We start from the raw sequence: 16,608 nt of genomic DNA on the forward strand, positions 1-16,608 counted from the left end.
TAGATCGAGTCCACTGATCTCCCCACTGATGTTGCCAATAAATGCTTACTATGACACAGCCATGAGAAATAGAATTGATCAGCTCAGCTATGAATCAATGATTAATAGAAAGGAAATATAAAAACCTGGCAAGAAATTCAAGCTCAAGGTAAAAATATCCAATGGCTTATATATCATCAAACAGTATCAAGACTAATGGAACAAACTCTTAAAGAAAGTGGTACGTTGAGAGGGAAAAAAGAATTTGAACTACTAATATCTGGAGATCTGAAGCATCTCCTAGGGAAAATCTGTAAAATTTTACTGAAACACAATACAGAGCAAATGAAAACCCGTATGCTAAAATGGGTGGAAAATTTTGGAGAAATTATTCTGATGAACCTATGGGAAGATCTATGGACTGACATAAAATTTACAGGCTCTCAGTTACTAAGAGAGAATTGGTATAAAATGTTCTTTAGATGGTACAATATCCCTAAAGAGATTGCAAGGTTTAGTAAGGATTATAGTGGACTTCGTTAGAAATGTCAAAACATGGACGCAACATTTTACCATATGTGGTGAACCTATAAGAGAACGTGAAAATACTGGATAAAGATAACATGAAGAGATGCAGAAGATTCTCAAACTCAGATTTGAGCTAAATCCAAAAAATATGCTCCTAAATATCCTACCAATTAATGTTAGAAAAGAACAGGGAGACCTTTTCCATTACATGGTGACAGCAGCAAGAGTACTATATGCAGCAAAATGGAAAACAGATATATGTCCTAATGTGTCAGAATGGATAGACAAGACTTATGAATATGCATCAATGGCCAAATTAACTATTTATTTACACAATAGACCAATAGCCAAATTTTGGGGGAAATGGAAGGATTTCTTTGACTACCTAGGCAAAAATTAATGTTAATTAAAGTAACTAGGTATAAAGCTAAGAAGATAAAAAATAGGGAAATGATCAAGCAAATAGTTGATATTATAGTGTGTACAAATATAAATAACCAAGGAGGGAGCAGGAGAGCCATTATACATTTAAGTTCCATCATGGCAAATTTTGAGTGTATTTTTATATTAGTTCAGTGTAATTTTAAAGCAGTGCTTGTATAAGTCTTAAATCAATTCCAAATTTACTCTTTATATAAGTTTATATGTCTCAATTCAATTTCAAACAGTCTTTGTCAGGGCTTTTTTTCTGGGAAAAGAGGTGGTGGAACTCAATGGGTTGACCTTGGAGAAAATTGTCACATGGCTGGTGGCCCCATCCCCTGAGTGGCGTGGAGCACAATCTAAACTCCCCTCTGTCTGGAGATCAGGGGGCGGGGCCACCAGCCATGTGATCATTTTCAAGAGGTTCTGGAACTCCGTTCCACCATGTTCCCGCTGAAAAAAAACTCTGGTCTCTGTACAATCTTTTATTATGCACTTTCTATTTTTGTATCTTTTAAATACAATTTCTAAATAAAAAACAGAAAGCATTTAAATACATATTTAGCTGTAATTTTTTTAATGTTAAAGATACATTGACTGAGTCAGTGTTGAACTGTTCTGAATATGGTGATTAAGAATCTAGAATTGTTATTCACAGTAACATCAATCAGGTCTTTTCCTGGAATATAATTTGTAGGGGAGAAGGAGAGAAAACATATTCAATCAAAAGGGGAGACCAAAAATAATTTATAGCTTTTAGATGTTGTGGTCCATAATTATTTTTCTATTTTTTTAAGATAATAGGATTGTGTAAATGATTGAAAAGATGAAATTTCCATGTATATGAGAAAATATCTAGATTATTTTTCACTTGATTGACTTGAATCTCACATACAATTATCAGTACTTTAATGTCAACTTTTGTGCTGTGATACAACACTGGAAGACCTTTCTCTTGTTGATACAGATTGCAGAGGGCATGGCATATATAGAAAGGAAAAACTACATACATCGGGATCTGAGAGCAGCTAACGTTTTAGTTTCAGAATCACTGATGTGCAAAATTGCTGATTTTGGACTAGCTAGAGTAATTGAAGATAATGAATATACAGCCAGGGAAGGTAAGTATCACTTTATAACATTATAAAAACAGTTACATGGATGGCTTTCTTATGAAGGAATATTATATTTCCAATGCCATTGCTTCATTTTTAAACAACAGTAGTATATCAAAGAATATATAAAGTGGTATCTTGCATTCTTTCAGATCTTCAGAATGAAAGTTTATGTATATCACAGTTATGTACCTTAATCATAGGTTACTGTTGTATTGGTTGAAGACTGTTCTTTTCTTCACCAATTAAAGGAAACATGTTTCCAGAAGATTTCAATTAAAAATAATTTTATACTGCAGATAATTACCCATGTGTTTCTAGTAAATTGCCCCTCTTTCAGTCTCTGGACACCAGCTGGTTGTATACTGGCTTTCTCTTTCTGTTTGACTGCAACCAAGGCCTCCTACCACTGCATGTTTCTCTGGGCAGAAGGTATGGTGGAGTAAATCTCTAGGTTATCTTTGTAACTTCTTGAAGATTTAGGATCTTAGCTTTTCTAAAGGAAACACCGACAGTTTGTATAATGCACTTGCACAATACTTAGGGAAAGTTGAGGCATCTCCTGTACCTTTCTATAGAGGAGGTATAGAAGTTTCCTCTTCAGGCATACTCAAAGTGCAAATGCTTGAATCCTTCAGTCAGCTATCTTGGGTTCCTTGGAGTATCTGAAACAGTAGTAGAAAGTGCAAGAGAGGGTTACTCTGGCTTGTCTTCAGGCATGTTGTGCAATAGTCCAATCCTACTTTGTTTCATCAAGGAGTGCAATTAGAGGAAAGTGATCTTATGTAATTCCACCGTTATGCAGGATATGCTGTACATAAATTTGAGAGTAATTTTACTTGAAACTGATCAGCACCACAGTCAACCTTCAACTCTGAAATAGCACTGGAATTCTTAACTCTTAAATGATATTTATATGAAAGCTACAGAGCAAAAATGCATAGTGAAGCATGCTGCAAACTAAGCAATAAGAAACACTTAAGGCAGGAAAGTGTCTAGCAAAACAGACTTTAAAAAATTTTCAATAAATTAAATGTTAATGTTAATTTTGTTAATGTTATTTTGGTGTACAAGATACACATTCCTCAAAAAGAATAGTACATCACTATCAGTGTTACCTGTATAATACAGATTAAGAGAGTGTGATTTGTGAGAATAGGCATAGTCAGGGCTCATTTTGAGGGGGAACGTGCAGGAACGCAGTTCCGGTAGTTCTCCAAAGAGGTCACATGTTAGGTGGCCCCGCCCACCTGATTTTTGGCCATTTTGGGCCTGTTTTGGCCTGGATTGGGCCCCAAATGGCCAGGATCGGGCCTAAAACAACCAAGATTGGTCCCAAAACAGCCAGAATTGGGCCTCTGATGGGTGGTGGATCACTGTCCTGCTCAGCAGCGGCCCAATCGTGACCATTTTAGGCCCCTTTTCAGCCATTTTCAGCCCCCTTTTGCCATTTTGGGCCAAATTCCGGCCCTGAATGGCCAGGATTGGGTCCAAAACAGACAGGATAGGTGAGATCAGGGGGTGTGGCATATGCAAATCAGTTGTGCTGATGACACATTTCTGGTGATGTCAAGGGGCGTGACATATGCTAATAGATTATGCTAATGAGTTCCTGCAGCTCTTTTTCTACGAAATGACCCCTGGGCATAGTGTATTAAGAACTCTTGGCATGCACATTGAGGCTGCCTTTTGATTGCTGATTGAATTGATTGAGCATAAGGAAAAATGTAGTTTCCTTCTCCATTCCCTCCAACTCACCTATTCAATTTTCCATCTTGCTTCTCCTTCCTTTTATTCCCAGATTAATGTTGCTGCTTGTAGTCTTCCCCTCTTCTAACCGCTGTGGGGCTCTCATTGGGGGCTCCCTTGGCCCAAGATTTGCAGCTATATGCAGATTCCATAGCACTGACTAGATTGCTACCTGTTCGCATTTTGGAAATTGTAAACAACTCTTTCATTTTCTTCTCTTTAAGCATCAGCACCTTATTAAAATCTAGAAAGAAAAATGGGAGAGCTGCATGGGCAGCTGCCATGGCTCCTTATGTAAATAGGCAGCAGAATCATTCATCTTCACTGCTAGCCCAGGGGCCGTTATGTTAGGAAAGGCAGTTCTTACTTGCCTCAGATTGGAAGAGAGAAGACTTCTTGTGTAGATGCAACAGGTCTCAAAATGTTTCTTCCAAACCATTGTTCTCTTCTTAATCCTTTTTAATTTTTCAGTCAATTCTCTTCCTCAGTAAATTCAGATGGATTTTACCCCCTTCCTTAGGTGCAAAATTCCCTATCAAATGGACGGCACCAGAAGCTATTAACTATGGCTCATTTACTATTAAGTCTGATGTGTGGTCTTTTGGAATTCTCCTATATGAAATCATTACGTATGGAAAAATTCCTTATCCAGGTATGTACCTTTTTATTCACCTCTCTGTTTTATTTATTCTCATTATTTCTAGGTACCAAAATATTTTCCTATTGAACCCTATATGAAGTTAACAAAGTTTATGAATGGGTTTGGGAAGTGCAAAGCAGTCATTTTATGTCCATGATGCAACTTGTAAATTTTACACAGGTTTATTTATTTCTAATTCACCTTTCTTGTTGAGACTTAATATGGGTTACAAAATTAGAAATTAATGGAATAAAAAAACAAGAAGTTTAATAAGCAATGCCAAAATTGGATTAAAAGAATTAGAAGACAGTGCAGAAAATACAAGATAATTCATACAAGAAGCAGTAAAATAAACTACAAGCCTGCTTCCTTTATATAAGCATCCTCCTGAACAATTCCTTTTTTTTTTTTTTTTGAAAAAATTTTATTGGGTTAGAATCCATTATTTTTTACATTACATTCAATTTTCCCCAAATTTTTCGCTTCTAACCCCCTCCCTTTCCCCCCCTTTTGTTGACTTCCAACAGCTTTCCCACCCTTTGTCCCTTTTCCCTTACTTCTGTTAAATTCCTCTATCTAAAACAAATATACATTCTTCATTATACTAAGCAGTACATCCTTAACTACTTTTCTTGTTATATACCCAAACTGTAAGTCTTTGTTTCCATCTTGGATAAACAATTTATCCCATTTCCAGTTTTAAATATTTCTATATATCATAAACCTATATATCATAAACCATAGAACTCTTACATTTAAATCAAACAATTTGACTTATTCTCTATGTATTACTCATTGTATCTTTTTATGGTAATTCTATATAACTCATCACATCAATTTAACTCTTCAGTTTGGTGCAAAATCTTATCAATCTTATCAAAGAAAGAAAATATTGTTGGTTACTCAATACTTATATTTAAACCTTATCATTAATTATTTTCCATCAATATTCTATCTATTAACCTATATATATCTATATATATATCAATCTGTTAATCTAACTGCTTATAAATTCACATTTATCTCTTCCCCCCCCGGTAAAGTCACCCCCCTCTACATTCTATTATACTTCAGTAGTTCTCAAACTGCCACAGTTTTCCTCCCACCTCCCATTTCTTCTCCAGATATTGTTTCAGCTTCTCCCAATCTGTGTTAAACTGCCCTGAGTCCAGATTTCTCAGTTTTCTTGTCATCTTGTCCATTTCTGCCATGTACAGCAATTTGTAAATCCAATCTTCAATAGTTGGCACTTCTTGTACTTTCCATTTTTGCGCATACAAAAGTCTGGCTGCTGCTGTCATATAAAATATCAACGTCCTATGATGGGCTGGGATTCCCTCCATTCCCAAGTTTAGTAGCAGGAGTTCTGGGTTCTTATTTATTTGAAATTGTAAAATTTCACTCATTTCTCTTATTATTTCCCCCCAGTACTGCCTAGCTACATCACACGACCACCACATGTGATAGAGGGAGCCCTCATGCTTTCTACATTTCCAGCATTTATTAGAAGTGTTCAAGTTCCCTAGCGCAATCTTCTTTGGTGTCATGTACCAACGATAGATCATTTTGTAAATATTCTCTTTAATATTTGTACATGTCGTTGTCTTCATTGTAGTCTTCCACAAGTATTCCCATGCCTCCATTGTTATCTCTTTATTAAAATTTATAGCCCATTTCACCATTTGTGTTTTGATTGTCTCATCCTCAGTATACCATTTCAACAGTAATTGGTATACCTTGGATATTCTTTTCTTGTCCTCTTTAAAAAGGGTCTGCTCTAGTTCCGAATTCTCTATTCGTATACCTCCCTTTGCAGAGTCCGAATTATACAAATCTCTGATCTGTCTATACTGGAACCAATCATAGTTCGGTGATAGTTCCTCTTGCGTCTTTATTCTAAGTTTAGATGCTTCTATTTTAGTTATTTCTTTGTATGTCAAACATTGTCGTTCATTGTCAACAGCTCTCGGGTCTATCACCTCATATGGAACCACCCACCAAGGAGTTCCTTCTTGTAGGTAAATTCTGTACTTCTTCCAGATTGTGTATAGACTTCTCCGTACAAAATGGTGCAGGAACATCGAGTTGACCTTTACTTTGTCATGCCATAGGTATGCATGCCATCCAAATATTTTTTTATATCCCTCTAGGGCTAATAGTTTCTTGTTCTTTAATGTCATCCACTCTTTCAGCCAAACTAGGCAGATTGCATCATGATAAAGTCTCAGATTGGGCAGTTGCATTCCGCCTCTTTCTTTTGCATCTTGTAAAACTTTCATTTTCACTCGAGGCTTCTTGCCTGCCCATACAAAATCTGATATTTTCCTCTGCCATTTTTCAAATTGTTTAGAGTCTCTGATGATTGGTATTGTCTGTAGCAAAAACATCACTCTTGGTAACACATTCATCTTAACCGCTGCAATCCTACCCAACCATGACAGATTGAGCCTATTCCATTTAATCAAGTCTCTCTCAATCTGAATCCACAATTTTTCGTAATTATTCTTGAACAAATCTATATTCTTTGCAGTCAGTTCAATTCCCAAATATTTCACCTTACTTGTTACTTCACAATCCGTTGTTTCCATTAACAATTGTTGTTTCTGCTTAGTCATGTTTTTGCATAGTATCTTTGACTTCTTTTTGTTAATGAAGAAACCTGCCAAATCTCCAAACTCCTTGATCTTATCTATCACTTTTGGCATGTTCTCCAGTGGGTCCTCTACAATTAACATTATGTCATCCGCAAATGCTCTGACCTTGTATGAATAGTCCTTTATTTTTATTCCTCGAATTTCCTCGTCTTGTCGTATTTGTATCATCAGAATCTCCAATACTAAAATGAACAACAGTGGAGACAGCGGGCAACCTTGTCTTGTTCCTTTGCTTATAGTCAATTTCTTGGTCAATTCATCATTTACCACAATTGCTGCAGTCTGGTCCCTATAGATTTCCTTAATTGCTCTGATGAATCTTTCTCCCAATTGTAGCTTTTCCATAGTGGCAAACATAAAGTCCCAGTTTAAATTGTCAAATGCCTTTTCAGCGTCAACAAAGAAGAAACCAACCTCTTTATCACAACGCTTATCATAGTATTCAATAGCATCAATCACTGTCCTTAAATTGTCTCTTATTTGTCTGTCTGGTAGAAAGCCTGCTTGCTCCTCCTCTATAACTTCCGAAAGCCACCCCTTCAGTCTCTCCGCCAGTATCTTCGCAAAGATTTTATAGTCATTGTTAAGTAACGATATAGGTCTGTAATTTTTCACACTAGTCAAATCTTGGCCCTCTTTTGGGATCAATGATATGTTCGCTTCAGACCAAGTGTCTGGAATCCTTTGATCCCTTAAAACTCCATTGATCACCTCCTTTAGGAATGGTGCCAGCTCATTGGCCATAGTCTTATAAAATTTAGCTGTAAGTCCATCTGGCCCTGGCGCCTTTCCTAGATTTGCAGATTGTATTGCCCTGAACAATTCCATTATGTTACAACCCTAATTATTCCCCTTTATAAAAATTTATTATTATTATTTATTTAAAACATTTTAATGCCATCTTTCCACTCAAACACAGTCCCCAAGGCAGAAAACATCAAGGCATTGACATTTTAAACATTAAAACAAAATTTAAAATAAATATATAAATATTTAACAATACGTTTAAAACATTGGCAGATATTAAATGTACATATGAATGAAATAAATAGAGCAATTTTGACAATGTATTTTTTTTCTGCTGATGTGACTTAGATTCCTGAAGAGGGTAGATACATATATTGGAAGTGATGACGTGTAACACACATGGGGTTTTTTTTTGCAGGGTGCCCTGTGCTTTTAAAATTTTATCAACAGTCTCATTCCTTATAATCCTTATAATCTGAAATGATGGAGTGGTTTACAGCTTTTGAAATATAAAAATCATATATTTACTGAGAAAGTTACTGAGAAAGTAATTTCCAGCTGAACTTTTCAGTGTGGTCTGTACTACCTATGCTTTTCAAACATCTGACTTTAGAGCTGCACCTGTGCATAATGAGAACACATTCTATATGTGATTGTACCATTGTATATGGTTGCCATTTTATCTGAATGGGAAAATGTGCATATTTTCCATGTTTGTACAACTTTGGTACATACAAATTTGTCCCCTCATACTTGGGTTCTGTTTGCATGTACCAAACTTGTATACACATGAAAAATGTGTATTGCCCCACACCAATAGGTGACTGCATGTGTGGGTACTGCTTCCATTAGGAACAGTTAGAGCACCAAAAATGTCTGAAAAGGGCTATGGATTCCCTTACTTCTCCCCTTGTTACATATGCCTTGTGGGATCTCATTTCTTTCTGTTTGGTACCGGGATTAGATTATGACCTACTTGTCCTATATGGAGTTCATCCTGACTGATAATACTAAAATTGGAAGAACTCCAGTTCTAAAGGAAGATTGCCAGAGAGACTTGCAAATGCAATCAGAGGTTAAAAATTCAAATCAGAGGTAAAATTTGGAAATTTTAATAATGAAGTAGGAAAAAAATCTAGTATGACCATGAAATCAGAACTTGAGGAGATCTGAGGATGTTTCCCTTTAATCTTAAAAACTCTTGTCAAAAAGAGATGCTAAAATTATACTTCCCAACATCTGAAAAGCTGCACGTCAGGTCTCCTGGATCCTAGTCTGACACTCTGACCACTATACCACACTTGCCAGGTAATTCTTAGCAAGATGTATACCTCAATAACTATTATGATTTATCGTAGGTATAGTATACAAGTAATACTATTAGTGATTCTTTGCTTCCATTTCATTCTTTTATTACAATGTAACTATTTGCATCTTTAATAATGAATAACACAAAAGAAAATTATACCATCCTTTTCTGCTACACAGATAAAGGAAAGAAATTATATGAGTTGATTAAAATATCTTCTTCAAAGATAAACATGTCACAAGCAAGGAACTTCTTCTAAAATGAAGCTCCTAATCAGTTTAGACTCCCATATTTATAGTTTTTTCAAATCATTTTCCAGCAACAGCTAGCTATCTCACTACATAGGGCTAATTACCTTATAACTTTAAACACAATACAATATGTACATATACAGTTCCTATATTTGAATATCTTCTTAAATATATAAAACAATTCATTCTTGCTATATTTAAAACATTATATTTAAAAACAGTGATTTCAAGTTTCTCATACATATTAATATCCCACAACCAATACATCCCATCTGTGAGCTAGAGTTTCATTTCTGTGAAGCTGGACATTCTTGCCATTCTCAGACACTTCTCGCACCTGGGCCCCAATACATTATGTCTTGATATGGGTTAGACTGTTTCCAATCTAAAAAAGTCACTATGTCATTTTTTTGTTTCTTGCCCCTCTCCAAGACTATTCTGTTTGGGGTCTCTAGACTCCCTGTTTGGCATGTTCAGCTGAGAGGCTGGGCCAGCTCTGTTTCTGGTGTGTTAAAAAATCCTCTGTGACCTTTTTGGACAAGACCAGCAACTGACAATGCCCAACATCACTTAGCACCAATTGCCTTGCTGCACTACTGACTTGTGTTGCATACCATACTAGAAAGAAAACATCTTTTGTTATTACTACTATGGAGATAAAACTTCTTTGGTCCAACCAAACAACGTATTGACATTTGTACAGGTTTTCAGATACAGTGGTGACACATTGAGAGCAGTCAAGTGGTTGCCAACTGCTGGAACCAAAATTTTTACCTGAGCTGCATTGTGGACTTTTGGATCGGGGTAGATCCTAATGGAGATATGGTGACAGAACCAAGGGCAAAGCCCACTGGTTTTTCACAAGTCTGGAGTAGATGCTGTAGTACATAAGCAGCCTATTCATCTAAAATGAATAGATTAAACTGGTAGAAATGGGATTAGCACTGTGCTTTTCTGGAAATAGGTCCAGAAGCTCTCACACAAAAGAGTCAATTCCAAGCTTAAGTCATTGATTAGCAACCTTAGAGTTTATCCTTGGATTTAAAATACATGAGCAAAGTCCTCTGCCAACTTTATATCTATAAATCTATTGATTTATTTGAAGTCATGATTATTTGTAGGAGCAATGTAGGTTGAAATCACACGCCTCTTTAGCTTCCCTTCACTTTAAGAAAAAAGATCCTGCCTCTCTAGAGTTTATACAGCTCAAAGAATTATTCTGCTGCAACAGTATCCTGTTCAATAGCATGCTTTGCTACAAAAGCAGGTTTGTTTGCCTGCTGAGATGGAAAACTGAAAGCGAGCCTTAAGATTAGAGCCAAGTTTTACAGGCGAAGAAATGGGGGGATTGGCTAGCAATCTTTGGCTCTCATCTTTTTTGGGGTGGTGGTGGTGGTGAATGAACTAAGCCCAGATAATTTTGTTGTCTGATCTATCTGGGGAAGGGCTTTTTGATGGCAACCACTCCAGAGGCAACGAGTACCAATCATACTGAAAATATTTATACCCTCTTTTCCCAAGACTAAAGGAGGCTAATAAAGAAGCAAAAGCTATAGGGTACAAAACATCATAATCATCTAGCAACAAATTTAAAACAAACTGCCCTCTGGAATAAAACTGTATTACACAGCTTTCTGATACAACAGTACCAGCCAAACTCTGTTTTCCCAACCATCATTACTTCCATCTTGTTTGGACTAGGATTCAGTTCGTTTACCCCTAGCCTCAAGACACTGGCTGATTTTACCTTTTAGTTGATTTTAATAACTTTTATGGCTAGCATTCTGCCTTGCTTTAACAAGGTTTTAGCTTGCTCTTATAATGATGTTCTGTTAATTTTATGATTTCTGAATTAAGGTATTTTTTACAGACTAGGTTAGTTGATATGGTTTGGTTTCAATTATTTGATTTTTATATTGAAAGCCACCACAAGAGGAAGCAGCAAATACATATACTAAATATTTTTAGTATAATCTAGACTTCAAAAGGTAGTGAGTGTATAAGCACACAGGCAATGATCGTCTGATATTCTGAAAGCAGGGTTTATTCCCAAACAGCAGTAACACCATTGAAATCTAAAAATTACAGGAGGTTTGTTTGTACTAGGCATCCAAACAAAGTTTTCAACTCAAGTTCTATTAAGTAAAATCATAGCATTGAAAATGTGACATGGATGTATCATGAATTTTCAATTCCATGTTTGACATGCAAGTAGATCAGTTCAGTCCCTTTCCAAATTAAGACCTGACTTATTTGCAGGCATATGTTTCTGAGTAAAATCACAGTGAGAATTGATCTTTGATCAGAAAAATAATCTAACCCTATGAACATGGATCCTAAGCCTCATTTATGTTGCACACTTTCCATGGCAGCAGTAGTTTTCTGATGCTGGCAACTTCTGGAAGACAAATGTCTTATGAGCTGAAAAGCGCTAGGCACCTAAGGAAACCTCTCCACTACAGATTAAGACGGTGTGCAAATGCAAACAAGGTTTAGGGGGCAGGTGTTCCTGGCTTGAATATAACACTTCTTCTGCCCTTTGGCTCCTGATTTTGGTGTCTAATGCAATATGGGAGTTAACTTTATATGGAGCTTTAGGGAACCAGAGCTGCATGTTTTGTATATATAGTTGAGCAGGTAGCGAGTATGCAAAGACACTGGGTTATTCCCAAAACAGCAGTAACATCTCTGAAGTCTCAAAATTGGTTCAGCCAGTCTGCTCAGAAAATTAGAACTGTATCATGCCCTTACCCGTATCTACTCTTTTTAGATCCCCAACAGCGGTTAAGTGGATAGGTTACAAATCAGAAAATCAGGATTGGTTTGAATCCCACTGTTGCCATGAGCTCAGCGGGTGGCCTTGGGTAAGCCTCTCATTCCCAGCTCCCTAGCTGAATCATAGGGATAATAATAACATTATTAGATAGTATAAATTTCCAGCCTTCCTCCCTTTTGGACAATTAATATATATGTTACATACAGCTTACTGAGTTGTCATTGGCCTTTATAAAATCACATCAGATTTTTTATGAGACTTCTTGTCTGTAATGATATGGTTAAACAGGGTTTCAGTTTAGGACAGTTTTAATCCTGCCATAAAATTTGGGCCAGGTAAGCTTTAAGGGATGTTTAGATGGAGGTGAAATTGTGACTTTCCTTTGTAAGAGTGTTCCTCTATGTCTGCTTTTTTTAGGATCAAGTACATATCAGGAATTTCAATTGCAGAATTCAAACAACACTGCAATATATTTATTTCTGAACCTTGCCATAGAAGATATGATTGACAGAACTGCAAAATGGAGCTAGGAACAAATTGAAGAGATTTTTCTAAAACCCTGAAGGAAATCCTAGGGTTGTAGAAAAATCAGAAATCCAAAAAAGAAAAAATGGGGGAGCAAATAACAGAAATAACAGTAGCTTTCAGAAAAGAATACCCACAGAATTCTCAGTGGTTGTTGGGGGTTGCTAGACAGCCACAACATATTGCCAAGCATCGATTTTATGTAAAACAAAGCCATGGTGGGGGAGGGAAACAGGAGTTGACTTCAGGGGTTGAAACAACCCTGAAAAAGGTCCCCCCTTCCTCATGCCCCTGATGGAGGAGGACTCAACAGCAGCCTCTCAGCTGCCTTTGATACCATGGACCATGGTATGCTACTGAGTTCCCTCTAGTCTCTGGGACTAAGGGGTACCACGTTCCAGTGGTTTGAGTCCTATCTCAGCAATCTGTCTCAGAAGGTGGTAATTGGGAACCTTTGCTCTGCCCCATGGCTGTTGGCATATGGAGTCCTATAAGATTTGATTTTATCCCCAAAGCAATTTAATATTTACATGAAGCCACTGGGAGAGGTCATCAGGAAGCTTGTCCTGTGATGTTACCAATATGTGGATGATATCCAGTTCTACCTTTCTTTTCCATCTAATTCAGAGGATACTGTTAATGTTCTGAACTGGTGCTTAAAGTCAATAATAGACATTCAATGGGAGAGCAACCACATCCAAGACAGGAGAGATCTAACCTTGCTGGTCAGCCTTTCTGCTAAACCAGAGGACCTTTGTCTTGTCTGGATTAAGCTTCAGTTCATTCACCCTCATCCAGTCTATTATTTGCAGCTCAGCAGTATTGCTTGACACGGTAAGCCACGTGGCTCAGCAGTATTGCTTGACATGGTAAGCCACGTGGCTATGGTGGGTCAAAGTGCATTTGCCCAGCTTCGGCTGGTACAGCAGCTGTGTCCATTCCTGGTTCTGTCAAAGCTAGCCACAGCGATCCATATCTTAGTTACATCTGAACTGGACTATTGCAGTACACTCTGCTTTGAGCTACTCTTGAACAATGTTTGAAAGCTGCAGCTAGTACAGAATGCTGTGGCTAGACTTTTGGTCAGGGCCAGCTACCAGGAATATGTGACCTCAATATTACAGCAATTATACTGGTTGCTAGTCAAGGTGTTAGTTCTACCCTTTAAAGCACTACATGGCTTATCTGAAGGACTATCATCTCCCATACATGCCTGCCCAGGTGTTAATATCACAGGTAGAGGCTTCCTGACTGCCCCATCAACCAAAGGAGCTTACTTGGTAGGTACACAAGAGAAGGCCTTTACCATAGCAGCCCCATGATCATGGAACAATCTCTACAAGGAAGTGTACCTGCCCCCCTCATTCTATCAACAGGAGATAGCTGAAGTTTTTTAAAAATTTGGGATAGTTTTTGTTCAGCCACTTTTTAATTGAATTTTTGATGTATTCTTACATTTGTTTCTATTTTTTATCGTAAGTTGCCCTCAGCTCCTCTAAGGGAAAAAAGTGGCTAATAAATGTTTTAAAGAAAGAAAGAAATACTGGACACTCACTACCCATATAACTCAGCTTGGCCCAACCACAGCCAATGTGCAACTGGACCCAACTACCATGAAGACTTTTTAGGGGGAGATGCTGGCAGGGGGTGGAAGGGAAAGCTGAAGACACAGGGGCAGACAAAGGTAGGTTGGCTGGTGGGTAAAGGATAAAAGGAAGCAGCAAAAGGGGGTAGGCTATAAGGGTTGCTAGAGAAGGGTAGGAGGAAATATTGAGGGAGGGGATAGTGGTAGGAAAAGAGATGCCCCCACAAGCCCTTGCAGGTCCCCCACTTGCTTCATCTGAATTGTCTATATTGCTGCCTTCTTTCTTTGACTTGTTTGAAAATCAAGGAATATTGAAATCAAGGAATGTCAGAAAATGTAAAACCTACTTGCTCTGTTGTGGCCAGATCAGACTGATTAAAGGGGTCTTTGCTTTTATTGTTTCAGGGATGAGTAACTCTGATGTAATGGTAGCTCTTCAGCGGGGTTATCGTATGCCGCGTATGGAGGCTTGCCCAGTTGAGCTCTATGACATCATGAAAACATGCTGGAAAGACAAAGCTGAAGAGAGACCAACTTTTGAATATTTACAGAGTGTGCTTGATGACTTCTACACAGCTACAGAAGGACAATATCAGCAGCAGCCATAACAAAAGGGGGCTGCTGTTCCCCCACTGATACTTTGGATAAAAAAATGTAGTTGAGGCAGTTACTTTGGATATATTGGAATACGTGTATCACTTGATTCCTGAAACTAAAGGCTGCAATTCTGCTGGAAGAATATGAACAATGTAAATTATCATCATCCTGCTTAAGGTTAAAATCCACTATTAATGCTTCCTTTGCATTTTGCTTAAACAAACATCCAGATGAGATGAGATGAGCTTTGACTCAGAAGTCAAAAGGAAAATACCGCCATGCCAGTGCTAAACATAAGGAAGAAACAGCTGCAAACATAATGAACAAATGCAAGTATATGAAGGCAATCAGAATTGCAGCAAATGGCCCTGCAGTACTGTGCATCGTTAAAAAAAAGTCTGTATCAGGGCCAAATCTGATGTTGCACAGGAAACATCTGAATGTCTCCTAGCAGAATGTCTTAACAGAAGCTTCAGGGGCTACTCTTGGCAGCAGAAGAGCAGTGGTGGGAGGTACAGGAGAGGGGAAACAGTAGCTACTTAACTTTTCCCCTCCTGCTGTTTGTCTATTAAAAATTCCCACCCAATGTTTTTCAGCTGGAGGACCTTGTATCTTTTTACTCCTGTGGGGACAATATTAGCTGAAGTTTTGCAGCAGGTCACCAAGGTTTAAAGCATAGAACAAGTAATGGTGTCACTCCCTCTCTTATAAATCCTAAATACCAAAATAGTTCACTATTCAAAGGTTCAATGTATGGAATTTGAAATACATTTTATAACTGATAAAAAAACATTATATGTGATGGAGAGAATAGTTTAAACCCACTTGATAAAGGTAAATGGTTACTAGTCGGTGGAATTCTTTATTTCATGAGGCTCCTAATACTTTTTTTCTATAGACTTTTTAAAAAAAAAATCACATCCATCTCCTAGTACTAAATGTGCCTTGTTGCAATTGATTAACAGTATCGAGGAAGCTGGTTTCATTGTACAACAACTTCGGAGTTTTTACTATTCTCATTCTTGAATCTTTACATTTTATCAAATGTAGTGTTACAAAAGGCACAAGTAAAACGTAAATTTCTTCTTAGGAAGTATAACTTGCTGTTTGTACAGCCAAAGAGTCTGGTATATTTGCACACACAGGCTTGGAACCAGTCTAATGTTTCCATGCACAGAAGCAGCTCTTTACTGCTGCTCCCCCCCCGCCCCCCACTGTAGCCTGATATGCTCCTCCTGGAGAATGTAGGATATGCTGCTCTTAGCAACAGCATGAAGGGGGTGGGTGAGTCTGAGGACAGAATTTGTTAAAAATCACACAAATAGCATGTGTGATATTTGACAAGATCCAACCCATTATCTAGAATGAAAAATCAGATTAAAGATCTTCATGGATACAGGTTTGGGATTCAAGTCAAAAACTAGATGAGAGAATTGTATGTGAGTTAACTTTGGTAATCTTGTTATTCTGTACATCTACTTTTTCCTCAATTGAACTGTTTTCTTTTTATCATTATAAGATTGGGAAGACAATGGTATTAAGGAAATGTTTATTCACAGGATGGTTACTATAAGGAATATGATTCTATTCAGTTGCAAACACATTTTTTTTAAAAAAATAATAAACATGCTATTTACTATTTTCAAATGAAGGAATCCAGTTGGCAGACTGGTAACCAGTATGTCAACCTGTAAATATTTACATGATGTGATTTTAATAAATATGCATTC

General features: G+C 37.3%; 1 protein-coding gene across 4 annotated transcripts in view; it reads left to right on the top strand.

The window, feature by feature from the left end:
• LYN (LYN proto-oncogene, Src family tyrosine kinase) overlaps positions 1–16,608 on the top strand; it is a 68,774-nt gene extending 52,166 nt beyond the window's left edge. For all 4 annotated transcript variants that reach the window (XM_054984576.1, XM_054984577.1, XM_054984579.1 and 1 more), the window contains exons 11-13: positions 1,898–2,051; positions 4,315–4,446; positions 14,687–16,608. In XM_054984576.1, coding sequence (XP_054840551.1) covers positions 1,898–2,051; positions 4,315–4,446; positions 14,687–14,889 — 489 coding nt within the window. In that variant the 3' untranslated portion in view covers positions 14,890–16,608. The remainder of the gene's footprint in view (positions 1–1,897; positions 2,052–4,314; positions 4,447–14,686) is intronic.

This window comes from Eublepharis macularius, chromosome 7 (assembly GCF_028583425.1).
Source record: "Eublepharis macularius isolate TG4126 chromosome 7, MPM_Emac_v1.0, whole genome shotgun sequence".
Taxonomy (NCBI): Eukaryota; Metazoa; Chordata; class Lepidosauria; order Squamata; family Eublepharidae; genus Eublepharis; species Eublepharis macularius.